Source organism: Trichomycterus rosablanca, chromosome 18, assembly GCF_030014385.1.
Source record: "Trichomycterus rosablanca isolate fTriRos1 chromosome 18, fTriRos1.hap1, whole genome shotgun sequence".
NCBI lineage: Eukaryota > Metazoa > Chordata > Actinopteri > Siluriformes > Trichomycteridae > Trichomycterus > Trichomycterus rosablanca.
Window position 1 is genome coordinate 8,764,664 of NC_086005.1, and position 24,698 is coordinate 8,789,361.

The window sequence follows — 24,698 nt, forward strand, 5'->3', positions numbered from 1 at the left end:
AATGGGTGCTTAATGGTTCCAGTTCAGCATCTCTGTGTGGATTGTGATGCTGATTGCTGATAATTAGATAGGACTCCATAAAGCCTCATTATGCAAAAAGCAATCAGAGTGCAATCTCAATTCCTCTAACTGTCCAGAGACGCTCACTCACACACACACACACACACACATACATGTGCAAACACACACAAACATACACATACACCTACATACACCTACACACATACACACAACTAGACACATCTACGCATACACCTACAAACAAGCACACACCTACACACACAAACCTAAAAATCTGCAGTCAAAACTATAACTAGGGCAACATGAATGATTCATTAGGTGTTGTAAAACAATTCTATAATGTTATGCAATTTTGAGGCATGGTCTTCAAATTCCTTGTTAGTGATTATGATTGGCTACAGTTTGTGAGTTCTCTGTGCCCATAAAAGGGCTAGTTGGGCTGCACTCATTACAAAGACATGGAACAGTAATCTCATATCAAAGATTAGGAGGAAAACCCAAACTGTCACCTTATGCTGAGTGAATATTGATTTAAGTGGTCAGATGTAATTCACAAACAGCAGCACCAACAACAAACACCAGGCAATACAAAGCTGTTGGAACACAGGTGACACTGTGCACCATTGAGCAAATTATAAAAGGATTTGGATTTATAGAAAGGGATGAGAAAACAAACATTCATTTAATAAAACTTTTCTTGACATCAGATTAGATTATAGAACATTTTACTGCTAAGGATAACCATGACCCAGAGCAAGTCATCTTTCCCTTCTTGGGTGAATCGTAAGCAGAATGGTGCAGTGGAAGCATGCTGGGCCCATAACTCACAAGAAAATAATTTCCTGTGGGTTTGATTGCTATCTAAATGGCATTAACCGTGCTTTTAGACCAGTGATAGGAACCACTGTCAAGTTGCCACTGTTGGGCCATTGAGCAAGGCTCTCAACCCCTGTTAATTTAAATGTCTAAAAGTTAGATTGAAATAAAAGAAGAACTTTGGTTGAATGGAGCTGAGAGAAGCTCTTTATTATCACTGTGAAGATCAGATTTTTGGTGCCAGTTTTGGTGCATTCACATTGCCAGCGCCTGAAACCATGAACGAATGGATCCTAAGTGAATCCGACAGGAGATGGGGTTTGCTGAGGATGATTGCAGACACATCAAGGGAGATTTTGTCAAGCTGTGTGGTAAGGTCAGTATGAGGTAAGATGATGTATTTTTTCAAGGAACTACAAACTGCCTCCGATTTTTTCTGCAGTAAGGGACAGAAGTAACGCAGCAGAGACTGAATATACAGTCCGTGAGATACACAGGCACTGCAACATCCAACACACACACACACACACACACACACAGGTTCTGCAGTGCAGTCTACAAACCTCTAATGCACCATTAAGCTTCCTTCAGAGGAGGAATTATTCAAACCTTACTGTCTGAGTCCACCTCCGTTCTTTTTTATTATCAGTTTTGTAACATGTGGGTGTAAAACTGAGTAGGCTTTCCACAAAATTTTGGAGTATGTATGTAGTAATGTGTGCCCATTTAGTTATTTGTAAGGGTAGGCACTGGTGTTTTGACAAGTCCTGGCTCAAAATGTTCTAATTCATCAAAAGAGTAATTAATGGGGTTGAGATCTGGGCTCTGTGCAGGTCACTGAGAGGCCTACAAACTAATCAAATTTGGTCTTTATGGAGCCGAAAGTACAGTTATAAAGTACAGATATGTTGAAACAGGATAGGGTGTTCTTAAAACTATTGCCACAAAGTTGGAGGTAGCCGATGTTAGCGATGAGTCTGGATGAAACTGCTGAATATAGTGTAAAAAAGTGTGTTAGCTCTTTGGATTCTTGCATTAGTTCCTTGATATACAAAATTTCAGTTCTATAGCAGTTCTATAACTGTACACAAACTAATTTGTCCTAGAAGTTTGATCCCAAGGGAAACAGTCATTCATGGTTACTCTCAGGGTCTCAGTGTATTTTTGGCATCATGCTACTCCAACATGGAGTAGCAACATTACTGACTTTTCTCCGTTTGTAGGCGACAGCTTTATGCATCTCAAATATTGTCTTTTAAAGCTCCAGTGAAACTTGATTTAATTTGTGTGTGTCATTATTAGATAAAATATGTTTGACTCTAATTATCTATACACCAATGAGGCATAACATTATGACCACCTCCCTGTTTCTACACTCACTGTCCATTTTATCAGCTTCACTTACCATATAGAAGCACTTTGTAGCTCTACAATTACTGACTGTAGCCCATCTGTTCTTCTGCATGCTTTGTTAGCCCCCTTTCATGCTGTTCTTCAATGGTCAGGACCCCCACAGGACCACTACAGAGTAGGTATTTTTTGGGTGGTGGATCATTCTCAGCACTGCAGTGACACTGACATGGTGGTGGTGTGTTAGTGTGTGTTGTGCTGGTATGAGTGGATAAGACACAGCAATGCTGATGGAGATAGATTTTAAACACCTCACTGTCCCTGCTGGACTGAGAATAGTCCACCAACCAAAAATATACAACCAACAGCGCCCTGTGGGCAGCGTCCTGTGACCCTTGATGAAGGTCTAGAAGATGACCAACTCAAACAGCAGCAATAGATGAGCGATCGTCTCTGACTTTACATCTACAAGGTGGACGAACTAGGTAGGAGTGTCTAATAAAGTGGACAGTGAGTGGACACGGTATTTAAAAACTCCAGCAGAGATTTTCAGGATTTTGGGGCTTTACATTTTAATCTTATTTGTTGCTGAACAGTAGTAGTGGATTATGCGTGTTTTGTTATTGGTCTTTAGAAAACCATCTGCACTAGCTAAATATTTTATCATCTAGTGTGGTTCACTATAAGAGACCTGTACAGGAACACCTGGGTCAGCAGTGCCTCCTCCTACCAAAAACCAGCCGACTAAAGACTTTTACACCCTTTAATAATAAATAACTGCATTTTAAATTATGATGAAGATGAACTGTTGGTTACGTTAGTGCAGAGTCACAGAGCTGAACCATCAATCAGCATGTGGTTATTTATAGGCGTGCCTTACACTGGACATCACACACACACACACACACACACACACACACACAGAGTTGTGTAAGTGAGAAAGCTTTTAAACTCATCACTGTGCAATTTGCAAGTGTCAGGCAAATTCTCTCTCATACACTCGGGTACTGAGTGTATATATACACACTTTTAATGAAGATGGAACTCTTTAGACAGTGGTAAGATGGGCACTTGAGTGGCAGAGCAATATGTCATACTACCCCATCACCACTGAGACCCAGGTTTGAATCCCAGCAGCACTGTCAGTCAACCGGGCATCTACAAAGACATGATTGGCTCTGTCTGAGGGAAATGATGCCCGAAGCCCTGAGATAGATTGGGTTTTTTTTTTTCTTGTGCCCAGTGTTTCCTAGAGGAGCCAGGTCCACTGCAACCCTGGCCAGGTTAAAATAGTTGATAACAATGAAAAAAATAAGCATATTTTTCAACCTAAAAATGCATAAACTAATTTCCAGCTATTTCAGAGACCCTGTGCCCCACGCTAAATCTTTTAGGGACCTTAAATATACACATAATTACAAATAATTATTATATCAATGGCTGCAAGGTTACATTAAAACTTGCACTACAAGGGGTAGGTTTACACCATGTTAAGCTGATTCATTATAGCCACTTAAAGTTATTCAAGACACATGACCCCCATTACCACCCCACATCCCAAAAACAACCTGAAAACAAAATGTATTGCCCAAAATTAACCACCAAAAATTAGAGGTTTACTGTGTGCTTATATACTGTAAACATTATATAACTGCTAGAGCAGCTTGTTTGTTTAGAATACTTTTTAATTGTCCTGCATCTAACTGGTGGAGATTCTTGATTAACAGATTTTCAGAAAGCTCAGACCCTTGGCTCACCACTTTATTTGGTTTCATGTTGATAAAACTTATAGAACAAATGTTATTTATTTTTTATCTGCTTCATTTTGAAAGACCTTCAAATGACCTTAAAGCAAAAGCGTGTGAGTAAATACTGAATGAGATCTTATAGATTCATAGCTGTAAGCTGAGCTTTTGTAGACCAGGATTTCCTGGGAGGCTTTTCTTTGGTTTGTGTTTTAGCAAGCTAAGTTGGATTGTGGGTAAAAATGTACAAAACCTTTTCAGATGAGGGGAGAGTGGGTGCTGCAGGAAAGAACTGCTCCATTCAATATTTGATGACGAAGGTTCACTGAAGCGTGTCAGAAAGGAGACTGCAGTGAGAAGTGGAGCTGCATGGTGTTAGGCTTTACATGGCCTTGAATGCTGGATCAGTATGTGTGTGTGTGTGTGTGTGTATAGGGGGATTGTTGGTGTGACCAGACTCATGGCACAAACCAAATCTTATATTTTTATTATAAACATAAACTAGAATTATTAAAATTTGCTTGCTTTGAAAATGCTTTAAAAATGCTCGCTGTAACTCTCTGTAACGCTAGCTTACCACTAATGAATTTCAGGTTTAAATCTCAGAGGTGCTTGCTCAGGGGTGTGATGTTAGCCCTGCAATGGATTGGCGCTCTGTCCAGGTTATTCCTGGCTTGTGCCTAGGGTTTCCTGGTGGAACCAAACCTGCTGCAGCTCTGACCAGGACAAAGCACTTGATGAAGATGAAACAAACTGGAAAACTTTTTCTGAATCTTTTTGTTAATTGTTATGGGAGAGGTTTGATGTCACTTGTTTTGTAGTTTCCATGTGCAATTAAATCTAGATGAAATACATAGGAAATACATTACTACAAATTCATTGTTCTAAAATAGTAGTTCCATGTAGAAAGAACCAATTATACAGATTTATAGCTTTATTTATCAAATTAGACCAAAGAACTCATACATCTATGCTCCATGTGGACATGTGCAGGCTAATTTGCTCTATTTGTTTTCCTGCCAAACATTATTGGTACCCACTTGTGCTGTAGGATCAAATGGCAAGAGGTTGCCCCTGTATGTGATGTTTTAGTTTTTCTATTAGTCTGTAATTGCTACATGGTCATAAAAAGCAGTCCCAATTATTTATCTAGTGCCAACTGGCTGTATTAAACCCCTGGCTGTATTACACTTGCTGTAATTGAAAAAGCAAAACCCATCTCCCACTATGCCTGAAAAATGAGTGTGAAAAAATGTCTAAATACTGTATCTCCCTCAAAGGACTTTTGAGGCGAGGCAAACACAGTGCAATGGTGCGCAAAAAACACAGAGCCTGAGGTGAAAGGAGATAAAAAGAAATAAGACCCTGAGGCATGAGTATGCACACAGAAGCAGATATATAATAAAGAGGAAGGAAGAAGAGAAGCAGAACAACATGGTGAATCAGGCATAAGAGAAAGGAGCGAAAAGCAATTTCAGTGCAAACCAGCTCAGCAAAAATCTGATATTGCTTTAAGGCATCTCTCAAGGACTCCATATCTCTTCCTTAACATCTTTCTTCATCTCTTACTATTTCTCTGTTCAAAGGTGGGCAGGGACACACTGCATGGACAAAATGAATGTAGACATCCCTTGTAATTATTGAGTTCAGATATTTCAGTCCCCCCTGTTGCTAAAATGTAAATAACATTAATGTAATAAAATTGATTAGGCCTATATACATGCTCCCTTTGGGGGGTGAGATTACATATAATGAATGCTTTTCTAAAAAAATGTACCACAAAGTCTAAACTGTGTCAGCAGTGTGTCTGTCTGAAAACGTATCCAGAAGAATTAATTTGCTGAATGAATCTGCTGGGTGTGTATTGGGTGCTTTCCATTCTTTAAAAAATGAGCAAAAATGGAATTTGACCAAGTGTATCAAACTGAAATCATTTTCATTTTGTGGAGAACAGATCACATAAACATGCCTGCACTGCTTTCGAAATTAAAATAGTTCAGATAAACTGTTAGAAAATCAAAAACCATACAAATAAGGAATTAGCTTTGTTAGTATTATTTTATTAACACTTTAGATATTTTAATATGAGGCACTCCGATAAAACAGCAAAAAAATTATGCTGGGATTCATGGATCAAATCCCTAGTGGTGCTATCGGCCAGCTTGGTGTCTACATACAGACATGGTTGACTATGTCTGGGGTATGGCTAAGCGCCTGTCCTGTCCATCGTGTGTTACTTCATTATGCCAAGTGATTCCTGAGAAACCCACTACAACCCTGACCAACACAAAGCAGTGATTTTCAAAAATATGACTTTAAACATTAATTAATAAATTAATACAAATAAAAAATATTATCTCCAAAACAGACAATTATTGTGATTCTTACTTACACACTTGACTCTTTCTCAAAATCTTCATTTTGCTGCTTACATCATGTCATGTATCCAGCCTGTCTGTGCTCCTGGAGTGCTCAGTGCATTTAAGAAGGCAGCGGTGAATCATTCGGTGGAGACTATTTTGATCTGGTTTGATTTTTGATCTTGCTCATGTCTGTTTGATATTCTTGCTCATGTCTGTTTGATATTCTTGCTCACGCTCTTGATATTCTTGCTTATGTTCTTGATATTCTTGCTTATGTTCGTTAGTTATTCTTGCTCATTGAAATTTGGTAGTCTTGCTCCTGTTCGCTTAGTTTGGTTTGTCATGTGTTTGGTTTCCACGTTCAGGTCATGGTTTTTTCTTAGTTTGCTTTACTTTGTTTGCTTATCTTGTTTATGTTTATGGTATCTTGTCTTGTCTGATTAATGTTTCTAGTTAGAAGTCTTGTTTAGTGATTCTGTCTTGTCTCATGCTGTAGTCTAATTCATGTTTAGCTTTAGCTTAGGGTTCATGTTTAGCATTAGCTTAGGGCTCAGGTTTAGCTTTAGCATTGTTTGTGTATGTTTAGATTAGTGTTAGCAGTTAGCTTACACATCAGGTGTGTCCTCTAAAATCCAACCACAAATTCATAGTTTTTTATAGGTATTTATCTGTGAAATTATCTTAAAACAGTTATAAGGAATTAAGTCCAACTTCTGCAGGGTAAAATCTCATACAATCACCTAGTTTCTTATTCACTCACCTATTTATAACCTCAAATAAAATTCGTAGAAGCGTCTGAATTATTTATGTATAACATTTTTGACGCACTTTTATTTTTTTTAAGAAATCGTGTAAAGTCTCACATTTACTTCATGTATAAGTTTAAGAGTTGATATTTTAATTTGTATGTTTATAAAATGGTCGTGTAAACAGTTACCAATAATACGTTCTTAGCGACATCTGCTGGTTTATTGTCTTTATATATATATATATATATTGTATATGTTCAATGCAGAGCTTCCTTGTGTAAATGTAAAGATTCTGACAGCTCTGTATTTTTAGGTTTCTGTTCATCACGCAGATAAAGTCGAAACGAAAGTGAAAGTAGTCGCTCTTAAAAGCTCGGGCTGTGTTTACCCGCAGCTCATTCGGGTTAACGTGGCTGGAGGATGGCGGAATACGCTCACGGAATCACCGTGGTGGGGGACTGGTCATCTATAAACCCCAAAACAGTCCAAACTAAACTACAGCTTTACTTTCAGAGTAAGAAGAAATCACAAGGAGGAGACTGCGAAGTTCAGTGTGGCGACCGGAAAGCGACTGTACTCTTCAAATGCCAACTCAGTAAGTGTGTGATCACTCAAAGTGTATGATATGTATGATATAAAGTTATTTCAAAAGCTTACTGACATCGACAGAACCACTAACATTCTGTAAAAATGTATTTTGAATGGTTTACATCGTAGGCCTATTTCAGTTGAATTTTACGTAGTTTTGTGATTATTGCTGTCTCACCGTATAACTACGTACAGGCCGGGCGGCTCAGAAACTGAATCATGATCATGAGGTTTACACCCCGATTAATACATTCTCAGTTCACAGCACATCTAATCACACTACTTTTTATATTTTGCATAACAAAGGCCCACCCACCTAATATGCTGCCAAAACAGATTTAACCTACTGAGGCATGGACTCCACAAGCCATCTTAGAGTCATGTGGAATCTGATACTAGGATATTACCAGCAGGTTCTTCTGGATCATCCAGCAGATGCCTGCGCGCCCAGTGTAGGTGCTTGTGCTGGTGAACAGGAGGTAACATGCCACTACGCAGCCCTATACACAAAAGGGTTCAATGCACTGTGTGTTGTTAAACATTTACGTCATCACCAGAATTAACATTATTGGCAATTTGAGCCACAGTAGATATTCTGTTTGTCCATACTAGACACCATAGCCTTCATGTCCTCTGGAGTCAATGAGTCTTGGCTGCCCAAAAGCCTGTCAGTGGTTTTTGGTTTGTTCCCTGGAACCACTGTCTGGAGAGTACCCAACATGACTGCCTCTAAGCACTCCACAATAATCTGTCCTTTATTAAAGTAACTCTTTATGCTAATCATATTTGCTGTATTCAACACGTGAACTTAAAGGAACTACCATCAGCCCAACATTTAAAAGGCACACAGTAACACCCTGGATGGGGCACCAGTCCATCGCAGGGCAGACACACAAACACACACATACACACCCATAAGGCAATTCAGTGTCTCCAGTTAACCTGAATGCATATTTTTGGACTGTGGGAGGAAACCGGAGCTCCCAGAGGAAACCCATGCAGGCACGGGGAGAACATGCAAATTCCACACAGAAATGACCCAGACCACCCTGCCTGGGGATCGAACACAGGACCTTCTTGCCGTGAGGCGACCGTGCTACCCACCGAGCCACCCATGTTAAATATCTTTATATGTTAAATTGTTTTCAATTAAAATGAAATACAATTCAAACATGATTTTCAAATAATTGCTGCCTGTTTATATTTACATTTCTTGAATGTCTGAATGTTTTTGGATTTTGGATTACTTTTCTACACAAATAATTCAGCTTTTTATGTCCATGTTATTTTTTTTTTCCAGCACGAGATAATGTTCTCTCTAAAAAAGAACATAACTTAACAATTGATAATCAGGTTTTGAAACTAAATGTGTTTGAACTATCCAGTGCAGCGGAGGGTCACACAGAACAGCCTGGAAAATCAGTAAGTTTTTTTCAAATGTTTATTTTTATTATACATATCATTTTTAAAGGTGTATTGTTTTATACCTCCCATGGTTAAAGGTTAAAAGTGTTCAAACCAATACGCTTTTTTTTCAGTAAAGCAGGAAGAGGTACAATTGAGGTTAAAAGTTGACATTTACTTTTAAACAACGTGTATGTCATAAAAGTTTTTGTTATTTGGTTTTTAATTATTTCTGCAACTGAACTTGTTTCTGTAACGATGATTGGTACACATACATTTGGATTTCTCCACAAAATCTTTAATTTCATTTTCTTTTGATATATTGTGGGTGTGTTTTGAAAAAATGTTGGGTAAAGTACACATAGAGCAACTGAGATGATCAGTTATTTGCAGTTCTATAATGTCATTTTCACTTTCTGTCACAGCCATTTTTAAACAACTTCTTGTTCCAAGAAATATCCAATAATTACGAAGTAGGTGGAGCGGTGGTTTTATTGCAGGGACTGGGAACAGAGCCCAGTTCACCACCTTGTGCTGTGAGGAAATTTGTTCAAATGTCAGATTTTGATTGATGGCTTGTTGGTTGCTATTGAAGACAGCTAAACAAGGTGCTTCTAATTAAGAGCTGTTTTTTGTTCATTCTTGTATTACATTTGACTATCCAAAATATTTTTCTTTTAGCATACGGTGACAGATTGGTCCTTTTAACCTAAAAAAACACTGTTTCATGTACTTTTTAAATGGGCTGACCAATTTTCATTTGCATGGACACAGAAAAATCACCAGCTGTAAACAAGCTTTATGACTAAAGCTAGTTTTATTTGTTTTTTCAATGATTTATTGATTTTATTTTACTTTCAGTCACAGAAAAACATTGCAGAAAGAATTACAATCTGTTATGGATTACATGTCCCTTATAAATAAATGTATACTGTATGTACTTTGACTTCAACTCTTTATTACACAGAAAGTTATACTGTATGTGTGATAAATGATTTGTGATGAATACACCCATGTTGTAAAGCCACTCGAGTGAGTCACGGTTGCTTAATATGCTTGTTTTTTAACAGACTGGAACAGGAAGTGATGTCGCGCAGGCCTCTCAGCAGACAGGTGAGTAGGTGTTGCAACTCTCATTTGGTTTGTTTTGTATGAATCAGTTTCTGTTCCTGACAAAAATAAATGAAACTTGCCTAATACCGATTTCAGATCTGATACAGATAATTAAAAAAACTGTATCTTCAATGATTGATTCAATGTACCATCTAGAAAATGTACCATCTAGATTCTACAAAAAAATGCAGAAAACATTGTGTTGAAAAGCAGGAAGGCCGCAGACTGTCATGTGCTTCCTCCAGCACAGTATTGGCTGACCACTTTTTTATTTACTGCCCAGTAATAAGGCCCTACACAGAGCTTAGAGAGTCACACTAACCACTCTGTGAGTGGTCACCCCCCCCCCCCCCCCACACACACACACACTAACCCCCCCCCCCACACACACACACACACACTAACCCCCCCCCCCAGTGGCATCCAGACCAATACATGTCAGCATTAGGTCACAGCTTGGGTGTTCATTTTAACCTTATTGAGAGACCACCAACCCATGTAGGTCTGCTTGCAGAAAAAGAATTGTGTTCCAGTTATGAGGGATCTTACAAAAGTTTCTGCACTTTAATATTTTTGCTGGAAAAGGTAAGGGTAGGAGGAGTAGTAATCGGTCGTGTCTGAGAGACTGAAAGAGTTTATAGTCTGTATTTAGCTCCATCTGATTTCCACCTTTTTGGACACTCAAAGAAGCTTTAAGGGGAAGAAGATTTTCACGTGATGATGATGTGAAAGCAGCGGTGCATCAGTGGCTATGTACTCAACCAAAAACATTTTTTGCTGATTTGGCATTAAAAAGTTGGAAAAATGCATCAAAAGGTGACACGTGCAGAAAAGTAATGTAATTGTTTTTTTTTTTCAATTTTCCCCCACTTCCCCCCCAGTTTTTCTCCCCTAATCTAGTCGTGTCCAATTACCCTGATTGCGTCCTCTATACTGATTCGACTGAGGACGCCTCTCAACTGACATACGCCTCGGCACGTACAGTCAGTACAGACTGCGTTTTTCACTTGCACCTGAGTCGAGTTCAAACACTGACGAGCACTGTGTATGGAGGGCCACACCCCCATCAGCATTATTCCTCAGCCCTGTGCAGGCTCCATCAGTCAGCCAGCAGGGGCTGCAGTTGCACCAGTTATGAGGACCTATGATCCGACTTTTTTACCCTCTAACCCTGAACAACAGCCAATCGTTGTTCATGCTGCCACCCAGCCCAGTCGGAAAGGCAGAGCTGAGATTCGATACGATGTATTCGAAACCCCAACTCTGATGTGTTAGCGTACTTTACCGCTGCACCACCTGGGCGGTGATGTAATTTGTTTTTAAAATGCTTTCACTTTTTGAAGAACTCTCGCATTTAGTCATAGAAATAAATATGTTGCAGAAATCATTGCAATATCACATATAAAAGTGCATGTTATTGTTGGTTTGCCTTTCTTATTGGCAAATAAGTAAAAAAGATCCTACCTTGTTTTTTTATCTCCAGCTGTTCAGAGTACAACCAATGAAGCAGCTTCCAAGGTTAGCTTGGGGGACCCTCCAAAGCCCAGTGCTGTGGTACTGGAGAATCTGCCAGATCACTTTACCAGAGAGTACCTTTTACTTTTTGTGGAAAACATCACTGACGTTTCAGAAGAAAACTGTTTTTTGGAGTTTATTCCAGAATCAAACACTGCTGTTATAACCTTTAATGACCCCAATGGTAAGTTTAAAATCACTAGTTTGATGAACAAGAATGTCTAGATACCTATAATGAGTTTGAGGTATGTACAGACAAAATGGAAATGTTTTCTCTATCTTCAGATGTAGAGATGTGTATTAAAGAGAGCAAAACTAAAAATAAGTTCCAGCAGAAAGGTATTACAATTCGGGTTCTGGAGCAAAGCAGAAGTGTTAAGGTAGAAAACCTGCCTCCTCAGTGCATCACTGAGTGGTTAGAACTTTACTTTGAAAAATGGGGTGGAGATGTGGAGAAAATCACCATTATTTCAGAGGAGCATGCTGCCATTGTTACTTTTAAAGAGCAAGAAGGTAAATCTTTAGTTTCGAATTATATGGTGTACCAAAAATTTGATTAAATTTGTGAATGTTTTTGTGGCATAATGTGTAATTTTCTTTTTTCTGCCAGCTGCTAAGAAAATTCTATCAAAAAAACATACTTTTTACAACACACTAGTCGATGTATACATATACTACCAGTCTTTGGGAACTGCTTTGTATGGCAGAGACAGACCAACATGGACACTTCCAACACCTTTCACAGAAAAGCTCCATCCTGCCATTAGGGAATTCCTTTTAAGGAAGGGGCTAATATCCTCCATCTGTAACCAGATGATGTTACAATACTGCCAGGTAAACATGGATAAAGATGAAGTCCTGCTCAGCCCTCTTCCTTCACTTCTGAAAAGAAAGGGTATAACCAAAAAACACATAGACGACTGGGAAGAAAACACCAAGTCTGCCTTCAAGAACATCCTTTCCAACTTTGCTCTATTTGAGTATTCAATTACTCCCTCTTTGTGGCCAGAAGTAGAGAAAGACATTCGGTCCACAGTCCAAGATAAAGCCCTCTTGGACATGAATACCTTAACAGGAAATTTGGCACTTGCAGGAACAGCTAATGACATTAACATTCTGAAACCAATTCTGGAGGATTTTTTAAAGAAAGCATCAAGTCAGTTGGAAAGAAAAATGACCTGTATCTCAGAGAGCATGAACATGTCTCCTGCAACGTTCTTCTTGCTTCAGCATGAGGGACTTACACATGCTGCATCGAAATATCCACAACTGGAACTTGACTACAAAAAAGACACAAATCAGTTAATATTCAAGGGCCTCAAATTCGAAATTATCGACATTAAGAATTGGATCTTGGAGAAGCAACATGAAATGAAAGATAAAACTATAAAAATGGACCCTTCATTACTGGAGTTCCTGAGATCAATGGACTGGGAGGAGATGTCAGGAGATTTGTTTACATCCCAAAAAATTGGTGCGGTTTACAAATTTGAAAATGGGGACTTGGTTTTGACTGGAAGTACAGACAAAGCCCTGACTGAGGCTGAGAAACGACTGGAAATGATGTTGACATTCCAAGACATCTCTCTAGATGACCCAGAAGTGGTTAAAAAACCTGAATGGCAAGTTCTTACGAATCAGATGTGCAACATTTACAACTCATCCAGGAACAAGACTGTTCTAATAAAATCCTCCAATCACAAAAACAAAATCATAGTTTGTGGCTTTAAGGATCCCGTCCTAGAAGTCAGCAAGAACCTGGAAACATTTATTAATACACACTCAAGAATCAATGAGGCCATTCGTGTTAAGTCACATGCAGTGGTGAAATTCATCAATGAGAAGAAGTCACAAGAGTGGCAGAAATTTGTGAAGTCTGCTGAAGTAAAAATAGAGTTTGAAACAAAAAAGCCCTTGATTCGAGTGTATGGAGAGCGAGTCCATGTTCAACCAGCTCTGAAATTTTTACAAAACTTGGCAGAAACTCTTCACTCTGAAAAAATGACAGTTAAAAAGGCAGGAGTCAAAAAGTTCTTTCAGGAGCAGGGAACCATGGTTTTGATGATGATGATGAAGGAGCATAGATTTCTGGTTTTGCTTGAAGAGGACTATATGGAAGATGATGATGAACTTGATTATAATGAAGGTAATACAGTGAAAGACTTTGGAAAGACTTTCTGTGAGGTTCGGACACCTAGCGGGATCGTCATTACAGTCAAGATGGCTGATATCTGTAAGCTAAAAGTAGATGCTGTAGTCAATGCTGCCAATGAGGAACTACATCATATTGGTGGCTTAGCATTAGCACTCCTAAAAGCTGCTGGACCATCTTTACAACAAATCAGTAATCAACATGTTGCTTTAAATGGGAAACTGAAACCAGGAGAAGCTATTGTTACAAAAGCAGGAAACCTTCCATGTAAATGTGTAGTGCATGCCGTAGGTCCACGATATTACAATATGGACAAATCTACTGCTGTGAAGACACTGAGAAAAGCTGTGAGGGAAAGTCTGAACCAGGCTGCTTCAAACAACTGCACCTCTATTGCGGTCCCTACCATCAGCTCGGGTATATTTGGCTTTCCTCTTGAGCTCTGCACTGAGACAATCGCTAAGGAACTACGTGATTATACCCAGAACCGCCAAGGTGGCAAAAATACACTGAATGAGATCCACTTGGTAGACAACAGTCCTAAAACTGTGAATGCCATGACTCAGGCTGTTAAGAAAGAATTTGCAGACTTAAATCCCAAAACGTCCTTTCCACAGCAAATGTCATCACATCAAGGCCATGGTAGACAGGGTCAGGAATATCAAGACCGAAGTAATAATCAACATGGAGCTCGAGGCAATAGTCCAAGAAGTGGTGATACACGAGTATACATGGACACAGAATCTGAGGGGTTTGAACCTATAGATACGCCAAAGAGACATAAGCCAAGCACATCACTCAGAACACAACATAAACAGGTTCTTCAAACTCAGAACACACAAGAGGGGCTAAAAATCCTTCTCCAGGAAGGGAATATCCAAGATGCAGTTGTAAGTGACCATTTTTTTTATTTGTAATATGGCTACACAAGACAAGAAATCAACACAGACATATTTGCATAGACTGCAAATGTAAATCATAACTTTTATCTTGGATGTTTATTTTACAGTCTGATGTGATTGTCAACACTGTCTCAAAAGACTTGGACCTTAGCCACGGTGCCGTATCCAGTGCTCTCCTACAGGCTGCTGGTCCTCAAATCCAGGTTGAAGCTTATTCTAATTTCAAGGCATCTGGATCTTCTGCTCTGACTTATGGAGCCATGTTGGTCACTGATGGTTATAATTTAAATTGCCAAAGAGTCTTTCATACTGTTTGTCCATACTGGAAAGGAGGGGCTGAATCAGGTGATGAGGTGATCAAGAATTTTTTTATTTTTTTATATTTGTCTTTGTTGTAATTAATATTATTCTGTTAGGATGAAAAGGGCATAGTGATGCAGAAGGTAGTGTGGCACCAGTGTCTTGGGAAAGGATGTTTAGTTCCTGCTGTCCATCACTGTCTATGAGGAGTTTGGCAGTTATTCTTGTCTCTGCCAGGGTGCTGCCAAAAACATGTCAATAGGTGGATTGGCTGTTCTATATTGTCCCTAAGTGTAAAAGAATGACTGCATCAGTGTGATGCTCTGTAAAAGATTGGTGTCCTGTCCAGAGTATATGTTTCTGTGGTGGTGTGGGATCTTCCACAACCCTGATGAGAATAAGAATCATGAATATTAATAATAACATGTTTGTCTTGTCTTCTTATTTGTTTAGATACTGAAAAGAATCATTCAAAACTGCCTTAAAAGAGCTGAGAACCAGAAAATGGCTTCCATTTCTTTTCCAGCCATTGGTACAGGGAACCTTGGCTTTCCCAAAGATCTTGTCTCCAACATTCTGCTCCGTGAGATTCATGCCTTTAGTTCCAGAGTCCAACCTCAGAACCTTAATGAGGTGACTGTGATTGTGCATCCTGCAGACAAGGAGACTGTACAGGTACTGTGTGGAGCTTGATGCCTTTTTGAAAGTTTCCAGTTATGTGGTTTTGTTTGACCTGTAATAATTTAGTTTTGTTTTCATTAGTGCTTCATTAAGAGCTTCAATGGTGGGTGGCAGCGTCCCATCACAACAGGAACAAGTGTTTTTCAGCAGCATTCAACCAAACAAGCACCAGCTGCATCTTCTGCACAGCCTACTGGTGAGTTTTTATTTAGCTGTTGATCAAAACGCACTTTGGTCTATTAAGTGATCATACAATATTCAGTGTTAAATACAGTGGACCCTTGACTTACGAATTTAATTGGTTCCGAAGGGCTGTTTTTAAGTCAAAATGTTCGTAAGTTAAACCTATTTTTCCCATTGGAAATAATGTAAATAGAATTAATCCGTGCCAGACCTTCCAAACCACCCCCCGTACCTAGCCTTTCTAATGTTTTAAATGGTCTTTTTAGTATATTTTCCCTTAATTTTTAATTATAGAATAGACATTACTGTAATAAACAATAATAAACAATACACAGTAGTACTGTACATAAAAACCACATCACATTTCGTGTACGTGTGCTGAACCATACACCATGATACATTTTCTTTTTTTTTATATAAAATGTATAACTCTATAATTTATAATTTATAAATGTATAACTCATATTTCTCTATTATTTCCTTCTTTATTTCAGTAGCGTTGTATTTTGTAGGTGTAATTTCACGAAAGAATAACTTTCTCTCTTACTCACTGTCCCCTCTGTCTGATACACAGTTACAGCTACTGGCAGGACTAATTATACAACAACAAAAAACGCTTTCTCTGCACCTTCTCTGGGGACATTTTAATATAGAATTTTACAAAAGAAACCCCCGGAAAAACAGCGTCTGCTGTCTGAATGTCTGCTCACTATATATATATATATATTTATACATACAGTGTATCACAAAAGTGAGTACACCCCTCACATTTCTGCAGATATTTAAGTATATCTTTTCATGGGACAACACTGACAAAATGACACTTTGACACAATGAAAAGTAGTCTGTGTGCAGCTTATATAACAGTGTAAATTTATTCTTCCCTCAAAATAACTCAATATACAGCCATTAATGTCTAAACCACCGGCAACAAAAGTGAGTACACCCCTTAGTGAAAGTTCCTGAAGTGTCAATATTTTGTGTGGCCACCATTATTTCCCAGAACTGCCTTAACTCTCCTGGGCATGGAGTTTACCAGAGCTTCACAGGTTGCCACTGGAATGCTTTTCCACTCCTCCATGACGACATCACGGAGCTGGCGGATATTCGAGACTTTGCGCTCCTCCACCTTCCGCTTGAGGATGCCCCAAAGATGTTCTATTGGGTTTAGGTCTGGAGACATGCTTGGCCAGTCCATCGCCTTTACCCTCAGCCTCTTCAATAAAGCAGTGGTCGTCTTAGAGGTGTGTTTGGGGTCATTATCATGCTTGAACACTGCCCTGCGACCCAGTTTCCGGAGGGAGGGGATCATGCTCTGCTTCAGTATTTCACAGTACATATTGGAGTTCATGTGTCCCTCAATGAAATGTAACTCCCCAACACCTGCTGCACTCATGCAGCCCCAGACCATGGCATTCCCACCACCATGCTTGACTGTAGGCATGACACACTTATCTTTGTACTCCTCACCTGATTGCCGCCACACATGCTTGAGACCATCTAAACCAAACAAATTAATCTTGGTCTCATCAGACCATAGGACATGGTTCCAGTTATCCATGTCCTTTGTTGACATGTCTTCAGCAAACTGTTTGCGGGCTTTCTTGTGTAGAGACTTCAGAAGAGGCTTCCTTCTGGGGTGACAGCCATGCAGACCAATTTGATGTAGTGTGCGGCGTATGGTCTGAGCACTGACAGGCTGACCCCCCACCTTTTCAATCTCTGCAGCAATGCTGACAGCACTCCTGCGCCTATCTTTCAAAGACAGCAGTTGGATGTGACGCTGAGCACGTGCACTCAGCTTCTTTGGATGACCAACGCGAGGTCTGTTCTGAGTGGACCCTGCTCTTTTAAAACGCTGGATGATCTTGGCCACTGTGCTGCAGCTCAGTTTCAGGGTGTTGGCAATCTTCTTGTAGCCTTGGCCATCTTCATGTAGCGCAACAATTCGTCTTTTAAGATCCTCAGAGAGTTCTTAGCCATGAGGTGCCATGTTGGAACTTTCAGTGACCAGTATGAGAGAGTGTGAGAGCTGTACTACTAAATTGAACACACCTGCTCCCTATGCACACCTGAGACCTAGTAACACTAACGAGTCACATGACATTTTGGAGGGAAAATGACAAGCAGTGCTCAATTTGGACATTTAGGGGTGTAGTCTCTTAGGGGTGTACTCACTTTTGTTGCCGGTGGTTTAGACATTAATGGCTGTAAATTGAGTTATTTTGAGGGAAGAATAAATTTACACTGTTATATAAGCTGCACACAGACTACTTTTCATTGTGTCAAAGTGTCATTTTGTCAGTGTTGTCCCATAAAAAGATATACTTAAATATCTGCAGAAATGTGAGGGGTGTACTCACTTTTGTGATACACTGTATATATATATATAGAGAGAGAGACATGCTCGGAGTCAACTTGTTTGTGACGTCACGTGTTTCGCGAATTTCGGTTCGTAATCCGAAATTTGTTCGTACGTTAAGTTCAAAAAGAGAAGATTTTTCTTCTATTTCTTCCTTCCTTCCTCCCTCCTTACTCATTTCCTCCCGTCCATCCATCCATCCATCCATCACTAATTTCAGAAGTAAAGAGTACTGACATGTATTTACTTTCATCTGTTGATAATTTTGGTATGTTCTCCCCATGTTGGTATTCTGGTTCAAGCTGGATATTTCAGTTTACATCCACCTTGTCTACTCTAAATTAAATCTAGGTGGGATTAAGTGAGTGCATGCGTGAGAATGTGACTGGCATGAGATGGACTGGCATGCTGTCAAGGGTTTGTTGCACAAAAGGTTTATGGGTAGCAGTCAACCATGACTTTAATCAGGATAAATAATAACAAAGTTAAATTAAACAAATGGATGAAGACTTATTTTAGTTTTAGAATACTAATACAGTTTTATTCATTGTTTTTACCAGGACTTTTTGGAGTGGTTTCTACACCTAATCTTGGAGTGCACAGAGTGCAGATTGGGCATCTGATCCTTGAGGTTTCATCAGGTGATATTACCCGAGAGAGATGTGATGCGATTGTTAATTCCTCCAATCAGTCATTCAGCTTGAAAGCAGGTAAACCAGTTTAACACTATTAAATGGTAAACTATACGCTATCGAAATCCCTTCTGGTAAGGTCCTGGCACCATACCACACATTAGGTCAGAGCTGTTTTGACAGAGTAAACTTGAAATGATAAAAATGCTTTTTTTATCCAGGGGTCTCCCAGGCCATTTTGAATGCTGCTGGTGCATCAGTGGAACAGGAATGTGCCCAGATGGGTGTGTAAACCTTCTTAATGTTCCTTTTTTCTGGAAGTGGAGGTAGATATAGCATTTAGATGTTTTGAATCTTATTTTTTTACAGTGGCAACATCACGTCAGCAGCAAGAAATGATTACGACCACAGCAGGACAGCTCCCATGCAGGCACATAATTCATGTCATAGGCCGAAATGCACCTGATGAAATCAAGAATGTTGTTTACTCGGTTTTAAAGCTTTGTGAGGAACAAAGGTTTTCCTCAGTTGCCTTTCCAGCACTTGGCACAGGTACAACATTATCATGTTTTAATTAGGTTCTTCATTATTGGCTATTTCATGTAAATGCTCTGTTATTACTTGCTAACAGTTTATGAGTTTGTTTTTTTATTCTAAATACGCAGGTCAAGGCCGAGCCAGTCCCTCAGCTGTTGCAGATGCAATGATTGATGCTGTAATTGACTTTGTGAAAAAGAAAAAAGGGACAAATTTGCAAAGTGTGAAGTTCTTGATATTCCAAGCGCCCATGGTAGCCGATTTTCACCGGAGCATGCTGATGAAGCAGCAGAAAGGTGTAGAGAATAGTGGTGGTGTGATAGATTGGGTAAAAGGTGAGTTTGCAGGTGAAATAAAAATAAGCTACTAAATATGCAATGAATCAGTTAGTCTAATTGTTATTATGTATCTTTTTTAAACAGGAAAAATTAACACTTTCACCAGCCTTTTTGGAATTGGTGGTACAGAACCAGGTGTAATGCAGGAAGAATTCATGATGGTGAGCGAGGATTTTGAGCCTGTTGTGTTTCAGCTGTGTGGAGAAAGCAAAGAGGACCTGATTGAAGCACGAAAGCTGATCAACAGCATCATCTTAAGAGAACACATAAGCTCGAACGTCCAGGACTCGGCCATTAACTTTTTAAGTCAAGAGGAAGCAGATGTCCTGCTTGAGCTGCAGAGGGAGCTTACGGTTAGCATCCACCTCTCAAAAAAAGGCCCAGAGCCAGAGATCACCCTGGAGGGCCTAACACGAGATGTGATGAAAGCTGAGAATCGCGTTCGTGACATGATCCGCAAAGCGGAGAAACGAGTAACGCGCAGACGTGAGGCCATTTTGCTGAGACCCAAGGTGGAGTGGCAGTATGAGGACATCAGTAAGAACTTCGTCCCTTTCGACATTTTAACCAACTTTGATCTGGAGGAAGCATACAAACTGAAGATTTGTGCTGACATTGTTATCAATAATAAACCATTTAAAGCCATTTTAGACCAAAACGTGGCAATTGGAGAGTCAAGACAGATTACTTTAAGAAGGACTGAACCTACAGGTAAGATACTACACCTTAAATAAAACCAATTTATTACATAAAACCCCATTTGTGAATAGATGGGACATGCATGGGACATGGGAACAGTAATTTCATTCTTTGCATGTTCTCCCTGTGTCCACATGGGTTTCTTTTGAATGCTCCGGTTTCCTCCCACAGTCCAAAGACATGCAAGTGAGGTGAATTGGAATTGGAATTATCCATGACTGTGTTTGATTTAAACTTGTAAACTGATGAAACTTGTGTAATGAGTAACTACCGTTTCTGTCATGATTGTAACCAAAGTGTAAAACATGATGTTAATCCTAATAAACAAACATTCTTTGCTTTTTCTAGATCAAACTTTGCCTCAGAACTGGACTGACATGAAAGGAGCGTTGGTTCTACAGGTCCCAATTCAACAAAGCACACAGGAATATACATTTGTGGAAAAGGAGTTCAGAAAGACAGGACTGACATCGACTATCCTAACTGTAAGTTTATTTTAAAGAAAGCGTTATGCTATTAGACCTACAGTATATTGGATATTTTCATCTAGTTGGCTTATAGTTGGGAGGTAAAAGCAATTAGTCTTCGACCTGTTGAAGCTTAATTTTCATTTTCACTTAATTTTTATTTTTATAATGGTTACTATCTGAATATTATCATGATTACTCAAGACACATGAAACAACTAAGTGTAATTGGTTTCTTTATGCACATTAACACAATTGGAGGAGCAGCAATGCCTAAAGAAAGGATGGACAATAAATGTACATCATCTCTGACTAAGTCTACAAACATGCTCACTTTTGATTACATTTACATTTTCAGCATTTAACAGACGGACTTAACCAGAGCGACTTACAGAAGTGCTTTCACAGTAAACAGTTCCCCACTCTAGTTAAAGTAGACAACAGTCCAAAGATACAAATCTGCTGAAACCCTGTTAGAACAAAGTTTTTTTAAAGAAATAAATAAGAAATAGATGAGTGTTAGTGATTATTAAATATTTGTGTACAGCCAAACCCAATAAAACTAAGTAAACAGTCACATTTCATGATGTCATATTGTAAAATGTATAGATTGACAGAATCCAGAATGAAACTCTGTGGAGGAACTACATGAACCAGAAAGCATTCCTGGAGAGAAAGAACAACCACCAGAAAAATGAGAAGTTGCTTTTCCATGGCACCGGTTCTAAAAATATTGAAAAGATCAATGACCGAGGTTTTAATCGCAGCTTCGCTGGCACGCACGGTAGGTGCAATAATTGCTAAACCATTTTATAGTTTACTGATAATGTATTTAGCAGCCTGTATTCAGAAGAAGGGTCTATCTTACTTTGTATATTTCATCAATAGAGCATTTGTGGGTCAGGTTAAAATAGAACATCTTTTCCAGCTAAGAGCACAGTTAGTTCTACATTTCCAGCCACAGGAACCCAACTTTAATCTCCAGACAATATACAAATGTACTGAAAAGAGTAGAGCCTTAGCTGCAAACTCCATGTTAATTCCCATGATGTAGAATGGAATATTCAACCAGCTCAGGGTTAGGTGTCCACGTACTTGTGGTATGTGGCGTCCACATACATATAGTATAAATAATGGTGTAGTTGACTGTCAGCAACTGAATTGTTAAAAAATAAATAAATCAAATGTCAGTATTAAGTCAGTATTGTACTTTTTAAAATGCAGTTATTAATACTCATGTTTTTGTTCTCCCAGTAGGGGCCATGATTGGGAATGGTGTATATTTTGCTGTTGATCCAGCTTACTCAGCCCAGGGCTATGCCAGCCCAGATAATCTGGGTCATAAGCGCATGTATTTGGCTCGAGTGTTGGTTGGCGATTACACCACAGGGAAACAAGGTCTTCTTGCACCTCCAGCTAAAAGCTCCTCAACATCGGACTTGTACGACAGTGTCACCAATAATCTCATAACTCCAACTATGTTTGTGATCTTTCACGATGTGCACGCCTACCCTGAATATTTAATCACGTTCCAGTAAAAATGCTACCACTTCTAATCTATGCAAACTATTTGTGATTTCTGTCAAATGAAATGTCTTTTTGTGGCTGTAAAAGGCCAACCTGGGTTAAACAAGTAAGCACATGTAAATCACACTTTATGCAAAAAAAGAAAATTGCAAATGCTGTCATATTTAACTAAATAATGCAACTTTATGCAACCAAAATGCAGCAATTGTAGGGTTAAATCTTACATATTCAGGTTTACTCAGGTAATAACCAGATATATTGTGTATGTCCGCTGCAATTCTGTGGTAATGTAGTTGGACGTAGGATGTCTATCTAGTTCTGCACCAAGTTAAGCATGTTTTATATGTTCCTTTTGTGTCCTTGTGAGCTTTGTCCAGGCCCTGTAATGGATTGGCACCCTGTACGGGGTATTTCTGCCTTGCGCCCAGTGCTGATGGAAATATGCATTATTATTATTATTATTATTATTGATCATGGTGGTGGACAAAACTTACTCCTTCTGCTATGCAAAACTTCATGTTTCCACAAGAGGGCAGACAGGTTAAAAACACAAGCTTAAATAATAACCCTGAATTTTGTATATATGAAACAAATGATTAAAATCTGAATGTCTTTTCTGCCTATTATTGTTGTAATGTTCCACTTTTTAGAGACAGTTAACAATAAAAACTGCACAATAAACTAATCTCAATGTATTGTGTACTTCATGTAAGACAGAGTGATGTGGAATTTGTAATCTTGTTTTTTTTTTTCATTATTTTGGCAAATGCTAGACATATGTTTTCTTTCTTTCTTTCTTTTTTTCTTTTCTTGACTGACATTTAAGTTTTCTTCTTGGCCATGGCAAAGAGACCACTGTTCCATGCACTTTGCATTAAGAAAAATAATTGTTTTTACAGATGATTGTAGGACCTGTCACATTTCTTAGTACTGTAGTAAGAATACCCAGCTGCACAGACTTTCCCATTTAATCAGTTTAATGAGTGCTAGCACTATTTATACAAACACAGAAGTTACCAGCTATAGTCATTTATTACTAACAAGAAATTGGTAGCCATGCCATAAAGTGAAATGAAATTATAGAACTTTCCACACCACCACATTAATCATCTAACTTGTTGTATGTATGCTTTTCTCCCAGCAGATTTTGTCCTATTTTCAGATAACACACAACACACTCGTAAAAAAGCAAAAAATGTATTTTCACTAACAGAAAACTGAAATTTGTGTCCCTTGGAAGTGTTCCTACTGTTTTTATCATTGTTTCACACTGTATAACGTGCTGCATTATCAGAGCTGCAGAAACCACTGCATTATCTTAAAATATCAGTTGTAAACATTACTACTCACCTCGAATAGCACTGATACAGTGGTCTACTTGGTCTATGGCAGCAAAATTTACAGTGTGACTACCTATAATTTAGAATTTAATCAGTACATAACTTAAAGTTTTCCAATGTTCCTCTTTTCTGCAATACATCCACATTCTTTGTGAAAACCATTCATGTGAAGTGATTGGTCTCCGGGAAAGCTCACCAAAAGAATTCAAATCTTAAGCAGAGCAACCTGGCTGGTCATCTAACAGGTACAATAGGCCGTGTCTGAGAAAGGAAGGGGTTTCATTGCCACTGCACAAGTGTGACCTCTAGTGTCTGGTCAAAACCCCTGCACTGAAAATTTACACTAAACTAACAAAGGGTTGAAGTATAGAACATTTCAGGCGGCACGGTGGCTCGGTGGGTAGCACAGTTGCCTTACAGCAAGAAGGTCCTGGGTTCGATCTCTAGGTGGAACGGTCTGGGTCCTTTCTGTTTGGAGTTTGCATGTTCTCCACATGTCTGTGTGGATTTCCTCAGAGAGCTCCGGTTTCCTCCCACAGACCACAAAGACATGCAGTCAGGTTAATTGTCCTTGACCGTGTTTGACATTGAACTTGAACTGATGCATCTTGTGTAACCAGTAACTACCTGTTGTCATGAATGTAACCAAAGACTTTGTTTTTAGTTCTTAAGTCTACACAAAAGTGGGCTTACAAGCAGCTATGGCTGTGCACCAATCCATCTTATACTACACTAGATACATGACACATACGTACACATGTCTAAGTGTTGTTACTGTTGTATATACTGTTTATTATGAAGTATGAAGTTTAAGACACAAGTTTTCCAGTAATGTGAATAAAACAAACTATGGCCACAAACTGCAGCAGCACACATTAAAATGTCTACGTGAAGGCAGCCAACAGCGCTGCTTAT

At 39.0% G+C, this 24,698-nt stretch overlaps 1 protein-coding gene across 2 annotated transcripts; it reads left to right on the plus strand.

Moving 5' to 3' along the window:
• Positions 1–7,457: 7,457 nt before the first annotated feature.
• Positions 7,458–23,138, plus strand: LOC134332360 (protein mono-ADP-ribosyltransferase PARP14-like). 2 transcript variants are annotated; one of them, XM_063013983.1, is made up of 17 exons: positions 7,458–7,639; positions 8,933–9,054; positions 10,107–10,149; positions 11,633–11,848; positions 11,950–12,177; positions 12,275–14,706; positions 14,826–15,071; positions 15,472–15,693; positions 15,781–15,895; positions 18,805–18,954; positions 19,098–19,160; positions 19,246–19,428; positions 19,542–19,748; positions 19,836–20,462; positions 20,799–20,935; positions 21,526–21,700; positions 22,171–23,138. In XM_063013983.1, the coding sequence occupies exons 1-17, from the start codon at positions 7,465–7,467 to the stop codon at positions 22,452–22,454; spliced, it is 5,625 nt and encodes a 1,874-aa protein (XP_062870053.1). In that variant the 5' UTR covers positions 7,458–7,464; the 3' UTR covers positions 22,455–23,138. The 2 variants fall into 2 exon arrangements, with proteins under 2 accessions (XP_062870053.1, XP_062870054.1); XM_063013984.1 differs by having other exon boundaries at positions 22,174–23,138.
• Positions 23,139–24,698: the final 1,560 nt, after the last annotated feature.